Here is a 23,002-nt window from a genome sequence, read left to right on the forward strand (position 1 = left end):
GTTTGGATCTTCCAGGGTGTAAGGATGGGAGAGACATCGGGCAGTGCTATCGCCTTGAATGTAAACCAGGCTGAGAAAGTGAATGTGCAGCATGGCTGCAGTATCCCAGACCCTTGTGACTCCAATCCCTGTCCTCTCAATAGCTACTGCAATGATGATTGGGATAGTTATTCATGCAGTTGTGATCCAGGTCAGTGGAAAGGACAGTGTGATATAATTGTGTAGAAGACGCCATGTTATGGTTCTTAGGCGGCCTAGAATTACATACCACAAGATGGGCTGCCATATAAATTTAATATATACATATATATTTTTTAAATCATCTAGTACAGCTCTGATGCTTCCTAAGAGTTGGGTGGCCATAGCCCAACATATCTGGAAGGCATCAAGTATTTGCCATGTATGGTCGGTCTGTAGTGGGGTTAACTGTTGTAAATAATATCTGCATTGTACTCAAAGCATTATTTTTAGTCGTGTAATAACTGACTCAGAGCTTGAAATGGTGCTATTAAAGCTCTGATACAAAGCTTCAATGATTTATTATGATTCATTCTGATTCATCTTAATTTGATGGACAGATACGTTATAAATTCACTGTGTTTTTGCCTGTTCTTTCTTATTGCAGTTCATTCGTACAGTATATATGGACTTTCTCTGCTGTTTGCTTTAATTCTATGTAGTTTGTTTTTGACAGTTTCCTTAATTAAATAACTAATATACACCAAAATGATTCTTATCTTAGCATAATTATAGAAGTAACAAGAACTATATTTACATAATTTACTGTAGTAATACTTAGGCATTGTACCTGATTAGGTTACTATACAAAATTTAACAACTACCAGAAATAATCCATTTTTATTTCATTATTTAATACTTAGACTGGAGCCAATATTTTTCCTAGGGATTTTGTGTGTGTGTGTGTGTGTGTGTGTGTGTGTATGAGCCTGTTTCAGCTTTTCATTGTTTTATTAAAAAGTAAAAATACAAGTAAGTGGTGGAGTAAGCACAAAGTTCTCTATAACAGAGCAGGGCTTTGTTTAGACTAGACTGGATAGGTGCCATGTTGATTTCTATCTTTCCAGCCACCCCTCCCACGCGCAGCCTTTAGCTTGGTGGAGATTGGAGAATGATTATCCCAGAATCTTCTGCTTGGCTGGGCTATCATTTAGTCTCAGGTTGGAGATTATTGCCAGTTATACCCAGAATTCTTCCTCCAGGTTACTATGGAGACAGCTGTGCCAACGTCTGTTCCTTTAACCCCTGTGAGCATCAAGCTATATGTGTCCGCAAACCCAGCTCATCCCATGGCTACACCTGTGAGTGTCCCGACAGCTACTTTGGGCCATACTGCGAGAACAAGTGAGTGTGAAAGTTCACTCAGATTTGTTGTGATGTGCCTATAAGTGTGTGTTGGTACTTTTCAGAATGTATAGAACTGAAATGTGGAAATGCTGAGTGCATATTGCAAATATTAATAGAGATTTTAGGCATTTGCATCTGGGTTTAAATGTGCAAATAAAAGATCAACTTAAAAGTGTGTAACACGAATACACTGTTCATGTATGGGAGAGGCCTGAATGCAGTGACATTAGCTTGCATATACAGTGTATGTGCTCTACGTAATTAACATACCATAATATGTGTGCATGCCAACCAAGGAGATTACTTCAAATAATATGATTTACAATACACATCAGTATAACAAACTTGTGGAAACCCCAAAACACATTCCAACATTTCTTTAGTTATTGTCTCTTTACTGAAAGCTTGTAAACTATGAAAGCCTTTATGTACAAAGGGATGCAAGATATTAGAAAAGGCAATACCATAATTTGTAATGAAGAAGTTACTATAGTCTTCTACTGTATTTGAAAGGTGTTTACAACAGGCCTCGTGTTTTCATTGTTAGGTTAGCTCAGCCCTGTCCACGGGGATGGTGGGGGCATCCTATATGTGGCCCCTGCAACTGTGATGTTGATAAAGGATTTGACCCCGACTGCAACAAAACTAATGGAGAGTGCCACTGCAAGGTGAGCTTTGGATTTATCTAGTTAAGAGTAGAAACTTACAATCTGGAGTTAAAGAATCATCAAAGAGGATGCAGAATGATTGATCAAACAGTTTCTGTATCTGTATTTATATTTTATTGCTACTCATTGTTTTAAACAACTTGGCTATTAAACATTTTGCCTTCAGTGACTTTAACAAATGAATTTGCCTACTAAGGAAAGTTATGGCACGCCAGACAAACATTTGGGTATTTTGCTTTTTTCCCAACTATTAATTTGCTGTTTCCAAGACCAATAATTATAGATGTTATAATACCAGTTAGTTTGTTTGCTTTATGAATTTTTGTGATTTTATGTGAGTCATCTTCAACTTGAGGAGTTTGATGAGTTAAAAATGAAATAAATAATGGTTCAACATCCTTCATTAAAATTTTTAATTTTTTTTAACAATGTTAAAAAAAAAGTCTGAATATTATTTGAATCTAGTCATAATATTAGCCACAGATTTTCCCTTCAGATGACTCTATTAGTAGAAACCAAACACTTCTGGCTTGTTTCCAATAATGCAGAGAGGGGTAAAGGCAGAGGATGTGCTGGTGCTTGTTGCTTCTCATAAGCATCATGCGTAGCCATCACTTGGTACGACATGTGGATATGAATAGAATAGAATAGAATTCTTTTATTGGCCAAGTGTGATTGGACACACAAGGAATTTGTCTTGGTGCAAATGCTCTCAGTGTACCTAAAAGAAAAGATACCTTTGTCAAAAATTATAAGGTACAACAATAATAGTCATAGGGTACAATAAGCAATCATACCAGGAAACTGTCAATATAAATCATAAGGATACAAGAGACAAAGTTACAGTCCTATAGTCACAAGTGGGAGAGAATGGGTGATAAGGAGTGATGAGAAGATTAATAGTAATAGTAATGTAGACTTTGTAATAGTTGAACAGTGTTGAGGGAATTATTTGTTTAGCAGATTGATGGCTTTGGGGGAAAAACTGTCTTTGTGTCTAGTTGTTCTAGTGTGCATTGCCCTATAGCATCGTTTTGAGGGTAGGAGTTGAAACAGTTTATATGCAGGATGTGAGATGTCTGAAAATATTTTCACACAATCCTCTTTTTGACTCGTGGAATTGGATTTTACATATTTGATAGAAATCATGATTTGTGGGAAATCCTGGGAATTCCTGTCTTTTTTGAGTGTGCAGGGAAACCGTTGAAAATTTAATAGGAAACAACATATCTGGTAAAGGTCTTGGCTTGTCCAAGTGGTATATATTCGATTCTTACGACAAATAAAAAATGGTCAGAAATATATATCTCTCTCTCTGCAATTCTACAGGACAATCACTACCGTCCAGCAGATAGTGCCACATGTTTCCTCTGTGACTGCTACCATACCGGCTCATTATCTCGCACCTGTGAACCTGAGACTGGGCAGTGCTCCTGCAAGCCAGGTGTCATTGGACGCCGCTGCGACCGCTGTGACAATCCTTTTGCAGAAGTTACCATCAGCGGCTGTGAAGGTTAGAAATACTCCATGGGCAGGAAGCCTCGCTAAACCACATTGGATTAGGTCAAATTTGTCCACTGCAGACAGCAACCTTAGTTGATCCCAAAGAATGGAGTAGGGTTAAAGTTGATTGGGATTTAAAGAGTAGGCCACCAGGAAACCCTAACAATAGCCAAGATCAAAGAGGTGAGGGTAAAGAAATCTTGGAAGAAAGCAATTGCAGGTCACCTTTGTGCTACTTCTGAAAAAGTCTACATGGACATGTCTATGAAGTCAACAGAAGACAAAGTCAAGCTTGATTCGAAGGAAACTCTGCTTCATCATGCCCGTCTTACCAATTTTCTGAACTAAAAAGCTCCCAGCAATTAAAGGGGAAAATACAATGCAACTATCGCATTGATTCATGTGATTCCTACAAATCGGATTTCTTGGGGGGTGGATTGTTGTTTTCTATATGACCAGAGTACGTTCTTGCCCTTTGTTTTCTGTATGCAATTTATTTCCAAAGCAAGTATATGTAAAAATATTAAACCTTAATTGTCTTCCCTTTTAAATATGCTTGCTGAAAAGAGCACACTGAGTTTGCATAGAGCAAATTAATACACACAGATTTTTTTTCTTGCAGTGAATTACGATAGTTGCCCACGTGCCATTGAAGCTGATATTTGGTGGCCACGCACCCGCTTTGGTTTACCTGCAGCTGCACCTTGTCCTCGGGGATCTGTAGGTAATGAAATATCTTTAAGAATGCAGTCGAGTACATATAGTAATCAATTTAATTATTAAATGGTCTTTGGATGCTTCCAGGTAAAGGTTTCTTTAGTTATCCTACTTTGTTTATGACTTTTATAGGTGATCAAAAAAAGTAGTCTTCCTCAAATAGGCATCCTATGGTTTTCTAGCCTTCATCATTTAAAAAAAAACCTCTGATATTCCATTCTTTTTCTGTGTAGGTGTATTTAAAAGGCAAATGTTTCCATCCGAAAGAAAGGAAAGAGAGAGAGAGAGAGAAAAAGAAAGAGAAAAAAAAGAAGAGAGAGAGAGAAAGAAAAAGGAGAAAGAAAGGGAGAAAGACTGAGCAAGCTAATATTTTGTGGCATTTGGTTTTGTGAGCTAAGTTTCACATTGTCCCTCTCCTCTTTTTTTTTTTTTGCTCTACAGGGACTGCTGTACGGCACTGTGATGAACACAAGGGCTGGCTGGCACCCAATCTTTTCAACTGCACCTCACTGACTTTTGCTGTTCTCAAAGATTTTGTAAGTGCTTGTCTTTCATTTTTCCTGGTGCAAAGCCAGGAATCTGTGGATTTACTTATTTCTATATGCATGAATGGATGCAAATAGTTTGTTTCTCTTTCACCAACGTTCTCAAAAGCAGTGGCTGTTTGATACAGCTATTTGTCCTCCCTCAAGTTGGTTTCATTCATAGAATCCCCAGTCCTGCCAATTACCATGATAATCTGTCAATGATGATCATAGCAAAAGGTTTCACCAAGACATTGCCACAATGGAAAAATGGTACCAGGGCAACTGGAATCCATCAATGCTGACTGACAACTGTTGGACATTGCAACAAGTTGCATCAAACACTGACTACAAATGAAAATCAGCAGCAAAATTTTTAAATTGAACTCATGTAGCATATCGGAAATATTATGCAATTAAAACATAATTAAAAGTTAATTCCATATTTCTCAAGATTCCTATGTGATACAGTCATTCTGAAATTATATTCATGTTCAGTTTTAAGGGGTCTATCATTATCACCAAAAAAATTTCAGAAAGCAAAACTTCTGAAAAAAATTGTCCAGTAGAATTTATGTTTGGTTAATTTACCTTGTTTTATTGAAGCGCCTTTGCAAAATATCTTAATCTTTCCTGTGTAACAGGCAGAAAGATTGCTGCGGAATGAATCATTTTTGGATACAGAGCAGTCTCAGCGGGTAGCTCTACAGCTTCGCAACGCTACACAAAACACTGAGAGCTTCTTTGGCAGTGATGTCAAAGTGGCTTTTCAGCTCTTAGCTCAACTTCTGAAGCATGAAAGCAACCAAGAAGGCTTTGGCTTGGCGGCTACCCAGGATGTTCACTTCACTGAGGTAAGCCCATCAGCTCAGGTTTATATGAAGTAAAAACTCTTGTGAGCAGCACACATTTTTTTAAAGCAAGCAAACAAATTTGAAAACGTCTGGTATCAAACGTCAGTTTAACCTGATGATACTAGGTTGGTCTACTCTTAGAGCATGGGAATATGCAGAGCACTACGTGGCTTAGTGGAAGAGAACTGGCAGATATTCTGTTGCATCTCTTAAGAGAAGCAAGTTATTTGGTGCTTTCAGTGATAGTTAAGAAAGGAACAGATCTGTTTAGCTCAGCTGAACATTATGGAAGGAATGACAACTGGCAAATTAGGCTTCATCCTAAATGATTAAAATTTTATCTACAGGTGTTTTAAATAAAAATAATAAAAATAAATGCTACAGCATAATCTATATAAATCCAAAGCCCAAATTAGTTCTCCAATGAAGATTATTTTCTTAATAAGTGTGGTTTGTTAAAAGACACACACATATTGTAAGCAAATGTTCCCTGCAAGAAATACCAGCAGTGAATATTCTTTTGCCATCGATTCCTGTAACCTTTTTGGCCTTCTTGTAAGTGTAACATGATTCCAGTCTTGCCCCTTGTTACTTTAGATTTGTTATCAGAAGCTCCTCTTAGCTGTCTCATATTTTTTTGTGTGTCCTACAGAATTTGCTTAAGGTAGGCAGTGCTTTACTGGACAACAGCAACAAGCATCACTGGGAACTGATCCAACAGACAGAAGGTGGCACAGCGCAGCTGCTCAGACACTTTGAGGACTATGCAAGCACTCTGGCCCAGAACATGCGCAAGACATACTTGAACCCATTTACCATCATCACACCCAACATTGGTGAGAGAATAATAATAATGTCTCCTAATTAGCAAAATACTAGTTGCTCATGCATTTTAAATAATCATACAGTTGAGTACCTTGGTTCTCAAAATTCATATCAAAATGCTTGAGTACCAAATCTGATGAGTTTCAAAGGTACTCAACTGCTTTGAAACTCATCAAATTTGGTACTCAACACATTTTGACATGATTTCCCCCCCAATACACAAACAAATGGTACTCATCGTTTGTTTGGTACTCAACACACAAGCTAGAACTTGTTGGTCTCTGCTACCTTGTGACTCATTACGTTATTTCTTATGGGAAAAATTTGTTTGGTACTCATTGTTTTTGGTAGTCATCACTCCTCCCAGAACCAATTAAAGATGAGTACCAAGGTAGCACTGTACTTACAGTAGATTAATCTGCATGTGAATAACAGCAATGAAAGAGATTATTATTATGCCCACTCAAGAACATCCAAGTCTGAGGGAAAGAGTTATAAGTACAAGAGTCCAACTGGACACTGCCATTCAGTTGGCTTGATGCCTCTTCCCTTGTGTGTGTATATGTGGGTCTCTATCGATCTGTGTCTTACTTTGGCAGTTATTTCGGTGGTGAGGCTAGAGAAAATGAACTTTGCTGGTGCCAAACTGCCCCACTATGAAACACTCCGTGGTGAGAAACCGGCCGACATAGAAACTACTGTCATCCTGCCTGAAAGTGTATTCAAGGCTCCAGAAGGCAAACGTGAGTTTTGGGCATGGCGTTGAAAATTCCTGGTATTGTAAAAGAGATGAGGAAGAGAAATCAATTGATACAATACCTCTTTGGCAATACAACTAGTTTTTTTGTTTTTTTTTACTGCCCAGGCTCTTTTATCTGGGGCATGAGCAGTAGAAGAAGCAATATCACATATACATATCATTTATGTCAGAATGCACAAGGTTGGGCTGATTAGATCTTTTCTTTAACCAACTGGCCTTTTCCTGAAGTCTTATTATATGATGCTTCCCAAGCTTTTAAGTGACTGGGTTTTATTCAGTAAGCTAAGCTGTAGAGTACTTACCAAATTTCACAGAATACAGCAGAACTGGTAATACACTAAAATAAATTACATTATGGCTTAGTGCAACATCGAAATCCATCCATTCAATCCTTAGCGCCTTGTTTTCTGACGAATTAGCTGTGTGTGTTACATAACAGACCTGGATTTAGTTTGAGGCTTTGTGGTTTCCTGGAATGCATTGGATGATCAGTGCAAATCAGTACTGAATGCCATGATCAAGACTAAAATGCACATGAAGAGGAGTTCCTATTATCTATTATCTTCATAAAAAGCTATCAATAGAAAGCTGGAATGGAAAACAGAGCTCAAAATAAGGAAGTCCTTTCCTCTTATACAGCATGTCAGTTCCAAAGAATTTTATTTTCTATGTATGAGGGAATGGGAAGAGGATATATCTTTGCCATGAATGGCAACTTCAGGCCCTGACAAATAGGAATATGGATGTTATCAAAATAATCAGTCTAAAAAGAAAAATAGTAGGACTAGCCTGGTAGATCAGAACGATGTAAGAAGTAATTTAATACCATTTTTGTTGGCCCAGGCAAGAAAGGGGCAAGACAAGAGCAATTGAGTTGTCGTTTCAGGTAACAGGAGAATTGGGATGGCTCTAGTATGCAGAAAGGTTCTAATCACTTGATAGAAGGGAAGTGGTGGTCTTACAGAAATAGGGACTGTAGAGTTGTAATTGAAGGAATGTTCTAATCTCGGATGGCAAACCTCAGATAAAGAATGTTTCTAAGCAAATACAACTCAGGCAAACAAAGTCACTAATCTAAAGGAGGATTAGAGAGAGGAAGTAAACATATGTTAGACTTTAACTAGAGATAATTAATTGTGTTAATTACTATTATGCTAAACAGTAACAAAAGTTAAGCAGTAACCAAAGTTAACCAATGTTGAAGGATTACTAAAAATGTGTATAAATGCAACACTAGACTCCAATAAAGTTCATCATGATTCAGTTGATCATGATCAAACACCTCGACTGCCTCGTCATTACAACAAGGGACTATGTCATGGTGATCTAATTATCTACTAAATAAATTCCTAGGCATAGACCTAGACATAGAGTCAAGGAGCTGGAAGGGGCCTTGGAGTCCAACCTCAGGGCAGGAGATCTTATACCATATTGAACAAATTGTTGTCCAATGTTTTTGTGAAAAATCTCCAGATCTCCTGAAGAATGTTAGCTTCTTTTTTGTTTCCCCAAACAAATAGACTACAAATATTGGAAATAAATATTAGTGAAACCTTGTTTATCGTGTTGCTCTAGCAAAATAAAATGCTTCACTAATGTTTCATGTTCACTTTTCAGAATCTTCTGTGGCCAGTGCCAAACATTTGCCAGGCACCAATGAGGAAGAAGAACATGCCCTTATGACAAGACAGAAAAGACATCCAGATCTAAGTGAGGGCCAGGCCATTGCCAGTGTGATCATCTACCGCAACCTGGCAAGTCTGCTTCCAGAGCAGTATGACACAGATAAAAGGAGTCTAAGGTAATGTCTGCATCACACCTCAACGCATGGATGTATTAGTAGAGGGTGTAGAAATGTTTAGATACACAATGTTTGTGTTTTATTTCAGTTCTCATTTGGGGTTCTCCATGTTGCTTATTGAAAGGGTTGTTGAAACTTCAATAGCTTCATGATTGTCTGGTCCACAAAATGGTTGTTGTCATTTGCCTGGCTGACTTTGTCTCGATTTAGAAACTAAGCAGGGCATATTCTGGCTAGTACTTAATTGGATGGGAGACCACTTGAGAACCGTAAGATTAGGAAGTTGGAAAAATATCCCCTGAAGCAATTGCAAACCACCGTCTGTAGTGTTCCTTAAAAAAAAAAGAAAGATATCGATGTAATCATTAAATGATTACAAGAGCCAAGCTTGATTTGAAAGAGATGTTATTTTATTTTTGAAGATCTAGCAAATGTCTGAAAGCACTACACGGGGAGGGTGTGTGTGATGGTAAGCAGAATTCAACTTTACAGAAGGGAAACTGATTTAAGTAATATACTTTATTGATTTATGTGTTTAGGGTCCTGCCATTGGGCTTTACTATAAGTTGATTAATCATCATGGCTGTTGTTTGTACTTACTTGGTGATGTTTTTTATTGTTGTAATGCTTTTTAATTGTTTTATAATTTTACAATTGTAAGCCACTTAGACTACCCTGACTGAGTTGAGCAGCTATAGAAATTGAATAGATGGGTGGATGGATGGATGACTAAATAAATGCCCTGTTATCACCACAGAGTCCCCAAGCGTCCTATCATCAACACCCCAGTGGTGAGCATCAATATCCATGACAATGACGCATTGATGCAACGTGCCCTTGAGAAACCCATCACTGTGCAATTTCGGATGTTGGAAACTGAGGAGCGGACCAAGCCTATTTGTGTCTTCTGGAACCACTCCATCCTGTGAGATCTATTTCCCAGGCAAAATGGCTGGGACTGCCATATAATGAACAGGGAGGGAGCAATCAAGCAATTGGGAGGGTAGGGGGGCAGGGTTCCTCAGGATGACAGCCCCATCTTGACTCTGCTCTTTTTCAGGGTCAGTGGAACTGGTGGCTGGTCAGCTAAAGGCTGTGAGGTGGTCTTCAGGAATGAAACCCATGTCAGCTGCCAGTGTAATCATATGACCAGCTTTGCGGTACTGATGGACATTTCCCGCAGAGAGGTGAGAAAAATAAGGACCCTTCTTTGAGAATTGGAGAATAGCGCAAGGGAGAATTCTGCAGGGAGCATAACATAGTAGCAGAAGTTAGGTTTTGGCTCCTTAAGACTCATAGGGCTGAGAACAGCTATTTGGGCCATCAAGTATGCCTCCTGCTCAATGCTGGAACTCGAGACAAATAGCTATGTTTGAACACATTTAGTAAAGGAAAATAATTGATTCCACTGTCAAATTGCTCTTGCTTTTAGGGAGACCAAATAATAAGATGCATGGGTATCCATTAATAAATTCTCTGTTCCTCTCAGAATGGTGAGATCTTACCCCTGAAGACGATCACATATATCTCCATTGCTGTGACACTGGGCAGCCTCCTGCTTACTTTCCTCTTCCTGGCTGGGTTGCGAACTCTGCGATCCAATCAACAAAGCATCCGCAAGAACCTAGTGATTGCGCTATTTTTTTCTGAACTCGTCTTCCTACTGGGCATCAACCAGGCTGATCTGCCAGTAAGCATCTGTATGGGTGGGAGAGAGAAAAAACTCTGCTAAAAAGATTAAGTTCATAGTCACGGTCACATCTACTAAATATCAATTCAACAATTATTATCTATTGCTAAGGAATAGTCAGACAGCCCATTCCTCCCCAACAAGCCACACAGGGTTATCTGGCATCTGTGCATCCTTCTTTGTTTGGGTGCCTTTGAGAAATCAAGGAAACTGCCTTAAATTAATAGCAGGAGTTCCTGGAAATGTGAATCAAAGATAGGAAAACATCCTATCTGAATTCTGAATATACAGTGAAATGCTTCATTACATTTCAGTTTTTGTGCACATTTGGAACAGGTTTCTAATCCTGCTCTTTTGTTTCTTTCTATGATAGTTTGCTTGTACTGTCATTGCCATCCTGTTGCACTTTCTGTACATGTGTGCCTTTGCCTGGGCATTGCTAGAAGCATTGCATATTTACCGCATGCTGAGTGAAGTGCGAGACATCAACTATGGCCCAATGCGCTTTTATTATATGGTTGGATGGGGTGTGCCAGCATTCATCACAGGTGAGGCCTGCATTAAACTTCATATAATCTGGCATACAGTCATGGCCATTCTGAGGCCATTATATTCTTAAAAAAGAATTTTATTTTATTAAAAAGAAAATAGCTTATTTGATTAAAATAAAATGGTTCCATCCCCTGCTAATCTTATAACAGATAAATGAATCAATTTAAGCAGAATATAAACAGCCAAGCCTAAAGTTAACGCTGGAGTGTATTGAACTGTTTTATTTATTTATTTAGAAATTATTTATTTAGAAATTTATTTATTTAGAAATTTATTTATTTAGAAATTTATTTATTTAGAAATTTATTTATTTAGAAATTTATTTATTTAGAAATTTATTTATTTAGAAATTTATTTGCCGCTATTCTCATGCTCAGTGACTCTGAGCGGCTTACAACATAAAAACATTAAAACCATCAATTATAAAATAACAAAGCAGATAAAATCATGAACACAAGATGGCAAAGGAGGGAGCCAGATACACGGGGGAGGGGGAGGGGGAGGTAGGATTAGGTTTTAATTAGTCAACCACCTCCAGTGTGAAGCTCTCCCATTGGTTCCCCAAGCCATCTGGCAGAACCACGTCATAAGGCTCTTACCAAAAATCAGGAGGGTGGGAGCCAATCTCACTTCAGGGATGTCCCAGAGGGCAGGAACTACGGCAGAGAAGGCTCTTCTGGATCTCACCAGCCAAAATTCCTTGGCGTGGAGTATGCAGTTTGCCCCCTCTGCTGGCATCGGTGTGGTGGGCCAGTCCCATCTGGATGAGACTGTTCCTCAAGTAAACTGGACCCATGCCATGCAGGGCTTTAAAGATAACAATCAAAACCTTAATACTGTTCTGTCAACTTACTGTTCAACTTACTGTCTAAGTGATAATCTACTAGCTATAGAGTAGATGAGGGGTGTCAAACTCGCGTCATCACAGTGGTGTCACGTGACATATAGGAGCTTTTTTCTCCCTTCACTAAACCAGGCATGGGTGTGGCCAGTGCAGGATGCATCTGGCTCGCGGGCCGCGAGTTTGACAGCCCTGGAGTAGATGATTAAGGACATATGTTTCCTCTTTATTGACTGTTTTGTGTGGTATTCTCCTTAGGACTTGCTGTGGGTCTGGATCCTGAAGGGTATGGGAACCCAGACTTTTGTTGGCTCTCCATCTATGATACCCTGATTTGGAGCTTTGCTGGTCCCATTGCTTTTGCTGTTGCAGTGAGTAGAGAAGCAAGGGAATATGGGGAGGCAAGGCAAAAGACCCACATTTCACAATATGGGGACAGCTGTCTGATTTACATGAGGTGTAAATTATAAATGCATAAGGAAAAAAAGAGAGGTTTTTTTTTAGGATGGACATGGCAACTATTACTTTCACATAATGTTTAGTTTTATTTACCCAGGGTGTCAAGGACTGCCTAGTTCTGTCGTTTTATCTTTCCGTCTGAAACTCTTTGAAGAACTTGGAAAACAATCTTCTTGGTCAACTGACTGAAGATGCAGTGGAAGGCCGAGAAGCATTGCCTAGAATTGCAAACCTTCCCTTGTTCCAATAGGAACCTCAGCTGATGGGTTACATGAGTTTCCCAATCAGTCATGCAGTAGTTATAAAACGGAAGGGTCCTTGGTGCTCTCTGAGAATGCTTGTTTCCTTGCAGATGTTTCATTACCCTAACTGTATGTAACATCATCGGTGCTAGTGCTAGTTATAAGACTCTGATAAAAGAGAACTGATCTTTGCAAGACCCAGGAAAAGGCACAGTATTTAAAATATTCCAGGTTTGGGAGGATGCACTGTTAGCCAGAGAGAAATCTAGTTTTAAACTTTTCCCTCTTTCATTCTATAGATGAGCGTCTTCCTCTATGTCCTGGCCACCAAGGCTACTTGTGCAGCTCAACAGCAAGGTTTTGAGAAGAAGGGGACAGTGTGAGTCTGGCATTGTTCACGCACAACTATTCTTTTTCACCGATTATGAGTATTTAACTATTCTTCCATGTCCCTGCATTGTGATTTCTACTTTATTGATCCTGTGTGCCTTTTCTCTGAATTATCACCCTTGTTATTGATGTCACCTTATCTCACCCTACTAAGTCGTTCTGTCTCCTGCTTTCCATTTTCTGACTTAGCATTGATGTATCCCAATAGTCAATGCTTCCAGTATTTTTGTTGGAATTGTGGGATCAGTCCTACATAAGTACAAAACTAGGTAGTATTGCAAAGTCAATGGAGGCCATGCTCCATGGTCAGCCAAGAGAATCAGGAACTTCTTCATAAGTAACATTCTACTCATGAGACTTGGGAGTTGTTGTGTGGGAGAACCCACACTGACTGTGCTCTTTCTCTACTTTAGCTCCGGTCTACGGTCGGGCTTCATCTCTCTGCTGATCATGAGTGTCACTTGGTTGTTGGCTCTGCTGTCCATCAACAGTGATGCCATCCTCTTCCACTATCTCTTTGTGGGCTTCAACTGCTTCCAGGTAATTTGGGTATCAGGACAATAGCACACATTGGTATGGAATCTCCCCAGGTCCATTAAGCTCAATAATATTGGGCTGTTATTAAGTCCTCCAATTCAATTTTGTTTTCACCATTTTCCCTTTTCTCCAAGAACTCGTTTATCTCAATTTCCTACAGTAATGGAAATGGAAGAATTGGCCAAAATTGATTTTTATAGAATTTCATGTGGCTTTTTGAGTACAGTTGACCTCTGTTTGGCAATTGGAGCAAAGAGCATGCAGATTTTATTGATCATGATGCTGTATCAGGCACATCAAGCACTTTCCAATTAGCAAGGGAAGAAGAGCTAGTTTTTTTTTAGTGGGTTGGGATCTTTCAAAAGATGAAAGAGTTCTGGAGGTGTACTGGGAAACATAAACAGAATTTACACAGGATTTGGACCACATGTTTTAGACCTTTGAAATAAACCAGTTCTTATATTCTTGAGCTCTTTGGCTCTCAAAATGATTTAGTCCTATGGAACAAGGGTATTTTAATTTCCATTACTATATATAGAAATGTGTTCTTTTTTAACTTCTCTCTGTTGCTCCAAATACTTGGATGTGTATAGATTTCATAAACGTTCCTACTTTACTGCTGTGTCAGAGATCAAAATAATTAGGAAATGATAATTTAAAGTAGGATTTTTACCAAAGCTACTAATCTAAGTCATAATAGAAACATGTAAAAATGAAAAAAGCAGCAATTATTCTCTGTAGAAATTGGCGATGCCTGGTCAAACCTTAAAGAGTTTAATACAAACTTTTGCAACTTTTAGGAAGAAAAAAAAATACTGCTTATGAATGGGAAGAAATATATGAAACAAAAATAATAAAGACCCCATGTAGGGTTGAAAATAGAAAACAAATCCTGCAAACTAGGCTACTGGCTTTCCCTTACTTTAATGCTTTGAAAACCCAGCATGATACAATGGTTAAATTGCTGGACCAATACTAGGGAGACCCAGGACTAAGAACCCCTTTAGCATGGAAATACCGTGATGGCTTTGGACTAGTCATTCTCTCTCTCAGCACAACCCATCCCACAGCATTGCTATTGTAAAGATAAAGTAAAGAGATCTCCATAGAATAATGCTGACAAATAAGCATTCTTGAAGCTTGGAAGCCATGAGGCTGTCATTCATTGTTTACTCTCTCATTGTTCCATAGGGACCCTTAATCTTTCTCCTCTGTGTCATCTTATCTAAAGAAGTGAGGAAGGCTCTCAGATCTATTTGTGGAAAGAAGCACAGCACTGATCCTACACTCACTACCAAATCTACCTTGACAGCAGTGAGTATTTCAAGGCACTTTCTTTCCTAGTCTCACTGAGGGCCAATAATACCTTTGAGTAGAAAACTATGGGTATTTTGTTGCAGAATTGGACACTGATCTTAAAAGGCAAAATAAACAAAACTTTGACCTGGAGTTGGTATTTTGCTCCAATTCAGAATGTTAAGTCATATTCTGCATCAAGAGATGACAATGAAGCCACTGCATACATTTTCGTATTTTAACTGATTCTCCTACTAGTAGTATTATGGAACGCACAAAAAGGACATGGTACACTGAATCGAATCGAATTCTTTATTGGCCAAGTGAGATTGGACACACAAGGAATTTGTCTTGGTGCATATGCTCTCAGTGTATATAAAAGAAAAGATACATTCATCAAGAGTCAAGAATCATCAGGTACAACACTTAATAATAGTCACAGGGTACAATAAGCAATCAAATCATACTAGGTAACAGCCAATAAAAATCATTAGGATTCAAGCAACAAGGTTACAGTCATACAGTCATAAGTGGGAAGACATGGGTGAAAGGAAGGAAATTATATACCATCTCCAGGCTTGACCACCTCAGTACTCACATCTTTTCACTACCAACTGTGTCACTTAAAACTAAGTAATTTCATGAAAGCTGAGATTCATCTCTGACTTTTGTGTTTCCTGGATCAGATGGTATGCACAATATTCTCTATCCTGCTTTCACATCATCTTCTGAGCTTTTATATCCAGAATATAACAGGAAAAGATGGTCTGGATAGCGAAGATAAGTTTTGGCAACAGATTCCAAGGAGCAACTAATGGACAAACGCCTGTGAGAAGAAACACACTGCTAGCGTTGAGAAACATGAGAAATATTTTCTAATATAAAAGAGATGAATGGTCAAGTAGATAAGACAAAGTTGGCATAGTGGAGGATATCAGGTCCAGAACTGAGAGCTGTGCTAACAAAAAATACTCAGTTCCTTAATCCAATTGGTGAACACCCCAAAATTTTTTTTACCCCTTGCCTCTCTGTTGCTATTAATTGCTCTCTCGCTCTCTCCCATATTATTCTGATCTCAACAGGCTTATATTTGCAACAATACCTATGTAGATGGGCAGTTGTACCATACGCCATTTGGGGACTCCACTGGTTCCTTGCATAGCACTGTCCGCTCAGGCAAGAGTCAGCACAGCTACATCCCTTTTGTGCTCAGGTAATTCTAATGTAAAGAATATATAACTCTTTCCTTGCCCCCATGGTCTTGCTGTTTTTATTGTGGAACCTTGGCGACTATCAATTTCTCTATTTTCTGTTCACAGGGAGGAGTCTGGCTTGAACAATAGCCAGGTACACATTGGGCCTGCAGATCCCAGTTCTTTGTTCTTGGAAGACAAGGATCAGAACAATGGTGAGAGGCTTATAATTGCTTTCAATTGATAGCACGCCCTATAATTTGCTTGTTAAAGCTACAGTGTAGTGTTTCTCATTTCCATAATGTTTTTTTCTTGTTTTTTCCTTCTACTTCCTAATCACCTTCTTTAAATGCTCTGTGATTTTGGACAGCTATGGTGATTATATGTGAACAAAAAAATTCACAATTCCTCCTCCTCATGTTTCTCAGAATCTAGTCAAAGTTAAATATATGCTAGGACTGTGGATGTGGTAGAGCCATAAAGCTGCAGCTTAGTATATTTCATGTTATGTACATGTTATATCTGTAAATCCCATGAAACTCAATGATATCTTCATAGAATTGCACAGCAAATTCCTTTATTTGCTTTGCTGTGCTAAGACTCTTTTATTCTAGAAGAGAAAGGCAGATTAAAATTAGAATTGTCTTTGTGTGCATACAGAAATGACGAGCCAGGCCATTATGGTATGTGTCTGTGGGACTTTTTATAGATAAATACTTGCCTTTTTCATAGATGCTGTCCCATTCCTTATGAAATTGTTATTTTAGCCCTTCATTGTTAAAGAATCTGTATTTTATCTATATGGTCATTTTGTGGGATAGATAGGCAGGCAGATAGCCCATTGCCATTCAGTGAACTTAGTCAGTTACAATATAAAGAGGGGTTTGGGGTGGATACTATAGGTTAGAAAGGAGACAAATTCATTGTTTGAGAAGATGTATTCCTAATACCAATAATTCTGATTTATTCATTAAATTGTTGGGAGACTAAAAGAAATTAGCATGGACTTTAGAAACTAGTAGGACAAAAAGCTGCAACAGCCAATAAGATCAACTTTGCATAACCCGTTTGGTCCAGTGGTTAAGGCACCAGACTAGAAAGCAAGAGATTGTGAGTTCTAGTCCTGTTTTATCTAGGAAAGCCAGCTTGGGCCAGTCACACTCTCTCAGCCCAGCTGACTTCACAGAGTTATTGTTGAGCGGAAAATAAGAAGAGGAAGGTATGCGTTCACCACCTTGAGTTATTTGTAAAAAATAATAAAGGCAGGATACAAATAAATAAAGACACGATACAAATAAATAAAGGGGTAAGAAGTAAACCTACCTTCAATCAGTTTGATTCCAAGTGAACTGCTGGGATACAGGAACATCTTCATGTATTAGATACTCGAACACAGGAAACTGAAAGAGATAGTGTGCTGTCTCTTCCACCAAAGAGTAAAACATAGGACAGAAGGATTTTCTCTACTGCAGAATTGAATTGCTGAAATACTGCATTTATACTGGTACAGCTAAAAATAACATGTCTGTTTCACTCGTGGGTTGGAAACATGGTGATGGTAACATCATGTAGACATGGCAATCTTCACCCTTTTTCTCCCCAGGCATAACATTTGTTATGGTTAGGTACAAGTGGGGAAAGCAATAGCAATACACTTAGACTTATATACCTCTTCATAGTGCTTTATAGGCCTCTCTAAGCGGTTTACAGAGTCAGCATATTGCCCCCAACAATCTAGGTCCTCATTTTACTGACCTTGGAAGGATGGAAGGCTGAGTTAACCTTGAACTGAACTGGTCAGGATCGAACTCCTGGCAGTGAGCACAGTCAGCCTGCACCACCACAACTCAAAAGTTAGGACCCAGGTTTTTTTAAAATAGTGATGGTGTCTATTATATATTTAATTGAATTGAGGAAGTTCTAATAGTAGACATGGAAATAAGCTTCAGGTAGCATTCATATTCAAACATACATTTCATCACGGTGAACCAAGGGACATTTTTGTCCCATCTTGAAACCATATCAGATTGGATGATAATGCTACAGACCTTGTCTCTTAAAATGTGTTTTGCAAGAGTTGAAAAAGAAACAAAAACTCAGCATTGTTAGATTTGATGCTGCTTGAACATTTTATTATCTTCACTCTGGGTTACTCCAAATTGAGATATTCTGATGACTTTCTGGGTTAGATCTGAACCTGGCTTTTCCCAGCTCTGATTTGACACTGTAGCCACTACACAGATGGAACATTATAGACTGAGCTTGCACAAAAATGCACATGCAAGAGAACAATTTAATCACATGCTATAATCCCTTGATTTGTGTAGATGGTTCTTAAATAACAAATTGGGACCATGAGAATCTGGTATGAGTTAAGACCGAAGAACAGGTGAGTGAAGAATGGATACACTATTAATGCAGTCTGGTTTCTACTTGTTTCTCTCCCTGCACTTTTTGGGCACAGAACGTGATACTGATTCAGACAGTGACCTTTCCCTGGAGGATGACCAGAGTGGTTCCTTTGCTTCCACCCATTCCTCTGACAGTGAGGAGGAGGACGAAGAATTTCCCAAGGAACCCTGCTGGGAGAACTTACTGTGTCCTAACAATGAGAAGCTGCCAACACTTAGCACTCCAAAGGGTAATGCTAGACATGGGCAATTCCAGGAATATTTCACTAAAACTGGAAGAAGGGATGGAGGCAACTCTAGATCAGACTTTATCCAGATTACAAAGAAGCTTCAACTAAACTTCATCATTCTAGAATTTATGTGACTGGGTGGTAGATAGACCATTGCTCTAGTGCAGAGGTCTCCAAACTTGGCAACTTTAAGACTTGTGGACTTCAACTCCCAGAATTCTCCAGCCAGCATAGTCTCCAGCCAACAACAAGTCTTAAAGTTGCCAAGTTTGGAGACCTCTGCTCTAGTGACTACAGGGAACTGTAACTCTTGAGTAAGGTGTGTAATCAAGCTCAGCTTCTATAAGTTACAGATACTTTAATACTATGCAAAATTATCAATTGAGATAAAACAGATAAAATCTCATTTACGTACAGCAGGGGTCGCCAACCTTTTGGACCTCAGGGACCACCAAACTCATAATTTTAGATCCCAGGGACCACTAACCGGTTCTGTGGGCGTGGCCTAATTTGTGGGTGTGGCTTGTTGGGCATGTGACTGGCTGGGCATGGCTTGTATGTAAATGTTATAAATATTTATATAAATATTGAATTTTTGATTTAAAAAAAGAGCAACTTTTACTCAAAATCAGGCAAAGCAGGCAGATTGAGTTGCTCACAGAATCATTCCGTGATCTATCTATCTGCCATCGGCTAGCTCAGTCTCTCAAATTTGCTTGCCGTGAGTCTGAACTGAATTTGCTTGCAAGCAAACCTTCAGTCCTAAGCTGTGCTGAGCGGAAGATCTAAAGACTAGCTAGAAAGCAAGAAATCCAACCTGCTCCCTAGCTAATCTAAATCTCCCGGCACAGCAGAACAGATGGTCGGAACAGATGATGGTCAGAAAAAGGAAAAATAGCAATTTAGCAGGCAAGTTTGCTGGGTAAGGAGTGAGTGGGTGGGGAGGATTCCCGCGGGCCATGTGGGCGGCGCAGCCTTGTGTTTCTGTGCAGCCTGGATTAATTGCTTTGTGGGGGTGCTCTGGGGGTGAGATTTCTCTGCAGCCCACCAAAATTTTCTCACGGCCCATCAGTGGGCCGCGGCTCACCAGTTGGCGACCGCTGATGTACGGGGCAAGTTTATTTCTTCATGTAAACTACTTTATTGTTTGTTCTTCCCTATCAATGAAAATTGTGATTTACCATAATCCTCAAGAGTGGCATTGATGGCTCTTTTCCTGGCATGTTTTCAGGAACTGCTAAAGAGAGCTGATATAAATATGTAATGATGATGTGACAAAGGGAGAGAAAAAAAAACCCCTGCAGAGCTTGCTCACTAAGATTGCCTTTCAGAATAGTGACAAAACTCCTTCAGTATAGTTTTTCTCTGGGTCTGGTCATGCATTTTTATGTTGGTTACATCTCCCTGGGCAATGGCTTTCGTTAAGCTCTTCAGTGTGGCTGTTTAAAAATAGGGGAGAGCAGATACAGGGACATGTCTATGGAGATCCTCAGTCATCCATGCTTGTCCCAAAGGTGCTTTTTCCAAGAACATAAATCCTTCCATTCCCCACCATCCAGTCAGAACTGAAGAAACTTCTTTGATGAGAACTGAAACATCTTCAAAGAAAAACCAGAAAGTCCAGTTGCCTCTTGGAAAAAAAAACACCTTTGGGAGACATAGGGAGAAACATTGAAACCCACGATCTTCTTCTGCTTTCTCAGTAGATAACATCTCTGGACCTGGGAAACCTTATTGGCCGGGTGACTTTGTAACCACTGCCAGTGAGAGTGATGGCCACCCTGGCTCAGAGTTGCTGCGTGTAGAACCAATGGGTAAGAATGACCGGCTGGGACTGACAGAGGAGTTGGCCAGAGAGAATGGAGAGGGCATCTTGGGCTCACTGCCTCATCCCACTGCTCAGCCCCAGAAAGGTAAAAAGTTAGATTCTGGGAACTGTAACACCGACTGGTCTGTTTTACCCTAGCAATTTTCTCTTGAATTGCACTAAATACCAAGTTGCATTTTGCAATTGCTCTTATTATTCATGAGTGAATCCAGTGCCTTAAATCTCTCAGACCAGATAAATATAGATTAGGTGTATGTGAATTGTGGGAATGAATAGAAACAGTTTGCTTCTCTGTATGACTGGAAGCAAACAAAAAAAAAAGTAAAAATGTTTCACAAATAATCATTTTTTTCTGGTGTGATACAGTAGTACAGAATTTAGCTTTATGAGACATGACCTTTTAATAACCTTGTAATCAACAAATCTAACTGTGTGTCATTCTTTGGTATTCATCCTGGATGAACTAGGAATAAGATTGGGCCTGTAGAAAAGACGGGGAACAGGCTGATCTTCCATCATTTAAATGCCTCTTGGAATCCTGTACAGACAGGCATAAGCAGTTAATAATGAAAGAAAAGAGCTCAATTACCAATATGTTTTAATATAAATATATTAAATTTAAGCATCACAGTAATTCATTTATAGAGCATAAACTGCAGTGCCTGTTGTTACATATTAAGGGATACAATATTGGTTATGATTAATTTTTTCTGTTAATAAAACTAACTCCCTTTGGGCAGAAATAATGTGTCATTGCAGACTTTAGTGAGAAAGCTCCACAAAACTAATTTATAAGAGTTTATATACGTTATATAGAATAAGCTGGCAATGGTGATTCTTGTAAAGTGAAAGACTGCACTGGAATGAACATTCTCCAAGTTACCAACTTAGAAATGAGACCCAAAAAAAATCTGATTTATTTTAAGATCTTGCTACCAGATGGGCCTAAGACCATGGGATGTGATAATATGATGAAGAAAATACATAAAACCAGATAGTCTTTAGTCATTAATTTGAAGACCGTTTTAATTTACCAAGAGGATTGGATCCTGGGTGCCTTTAAGGTTTGAAGATGAAAATGGGACATAGCTCTGCTTTTTTTTTTTAACAAGCAGAACAGGGGTGTCAAACTCGAGGCCCACAGGCTGGATCTGTGAAGGACTGGCCTGCGGTGCCTCTGCCAGTGAAAATGGTCTCCTGAGCTCCGTTTCCAGCTGCAAAGGTCTCCTGCAACCCTCTGCCAGTGAAAACATCCTCTGGCAGAGGATTGCAGTAGGCCGTTGCAGCCAGAAACAAAGCGCGGGAGCTCATTTTCGCTGGCAGAGTGCTCGGACTGCCACAGGCACCTTCAACATGAGTGATATCGAGCAGGTCATGTCCCCTCTGACCACACCCATCCTGGCCCCCTGAGGTCAAACACAACTCTGATGTGGCCCTCAGTGAAATCGAGTTTGACACCTCTGAAGTAGAACAACACACCGCTATCCATAAAGACAAGTAGTCATATCCTTTGGCCTTGGTTTCCTGACTGTAGCAAGGAGTGGTGGTGTTTTGTTTTTTCTCTTTACTCTGAATCTTCTGCCCTCAGGCATTTTAAAGAAAAAATACCTGCCACCCATCAGTGAGAAGAGCAGCATCCAGCGCATCCATAACAAGCTGTCCAGCTGCCGCTCAGGGATGGTATCATTGCATGGTTCTTCGGGGAGCGATGGCAGCCGTGGGGGTGGGATACCCCGACCCCGACAGACCCTACAGGAGCAGCTCAATGGCCTTACACCTATCACCATGAGCATAAAGACTGGCACAGTGGACGAGGACTCTTCAGGCTCCGAGTGAGTATGGCTGAGCCTTCTCCTTGCTAGCCTGTCCTTGGTGGTTTGCGTGTGACAACCTGCTGCCTCTGTGAAGCCTCTTGTCCACGCCAGATCTGGTGCTTCCGATCTTTCAGGCTGATATTTTGTTATATTTTTGTAGTTGCCCCAACTTTTATTCCCAGGCTGTGCCTTTAAGAGCAATGCCTACCGACTTACAATTCTGTAGATTCTTCCTGACGTTTGTGTTACAAAAATCCCTTAATATTTCACTGACCTTGGGTGGAGGGTTCCCATTCTTGGAGAATATATTTGTCTGGCTTTGGGCCCAGACGATAACCCCTTAGCCCCATCTGGATGTAGCTCAGAATTCGAAAGGCAGGGTGCAGCCATCTCCTTCTCAGGTGGGAAAGGGAGTTTTTTAAGCCCAGGGTTACCCCGTACTGTAGCTTGCCCAAGGGGCAGAGGAGCATGTCAGAATTAAAGTCCCCAAGAGTACTGAGCT

General features: G+C 39.6%; 1 protein-coding gene across 6 annotated transcripts in view; it reads left to right on the plus strand.

Moving 5' to 3' along the window:
- Positions 1-23,002, plus strand: part of CELSR2 (cadherin EGF LAG seven-pass G-type receptor 2) — a 118,947-nt gene that overhangs the window by 91,001 nt on the left and 4,944 nt on the right. For 3 of the 6 annotated variants that reach the window (XM_087959953.1, XM_026677964.2, XM_087959949.1), the window contains exons 12-34: positions 16-190; positions 1,221-1,362; positions 1,913-2,033; positions 3,363-3,546; positions 4,159-4,260; positions 4,695-4,789; positions 5,422-5,631; positions 6,284-6,467; positions 7,056-7,199; positions 8,834-9,017; positions 9,775-9,942; positions 10,078-10,204; positions 10,507-10,707; positions 11,081-11,255; positions 12,359-12,471; positions 13,101-13,180; positions 13,605-13,731; positions 14,920-15,042; positions 16,107-16,237; positions 16,344-16,432; positions 18,682-18,858; positions 20,562-20,771; positions 22,275-22,518. In XM_087959953.1, the coding sequence (XP_087816079.1) occupies positions 16-190; positions 1,221-1,362; positions 1,913-2,033; positions 3,363-3,546; positions 4,159-4,260; positions 4,695-4,789; positions 5,422-5,631; positions 6,284-6,467; positions 7,056-7,199; positions 8,834-9,017; positions 9,775-9,942; positions 10,078-10,204; positions 10,507-10,707; positions 11,081-11,255; positions 12,359-12,471; positions 13,101-13,180; positions 13,605-13,731; positions 14,920-15,042; positions 16,107-16,237; positions 16,344-16,432; positions 18,682-18,858; positions 20,562-20,771; positions 22,275-22,518 (3,506 nt within the window). The remainder of the gene's footprint in view (positions 1-15; positions 191-1,220; positions 1,363-1,912; positions 2,034-3,362; positions 3,547-4,158; positions 4,261-4,694; positions 4,790-5,421; positions 5,632-6,283; positions 6,468-7,055; positions 7,200-8,833; positions 9,018-9,774; positions 9,943-10,077; positions 10,205-10,506; positions 10,708-11,080; positions 11,256-12,358; positions 12,472-13,100; positions 13,181-13,604; positions 13,732-14,919; positions 15,043-16,106; positions 16,238-16,343; positions 16,433-18,681; positions 18,859-20,561; positions 20,772-22,274; positions 22,519-23,002) is intronic. The other 3 variants (XM_087959951.1, XM_087959952.1, XM_087959950.1) reach the window with 3 other exon arrangements.

Source organism: Notechis scutatus, chromosome 3 (genome assembly GCF_049901735.1).
Source record: "Notechis scutatus isolate UNSWTSFEM ecotype Mainland chromosome 3, rNotScu1.2, whole genome shotgun sequence".
NCBI classification, from domain to species: domain Eukaryota; kingdom Metazoa; phylum Chordata; class Lepidosauria; order Squamata; family Elapidae; genus Notechis; species Notechis scutatus.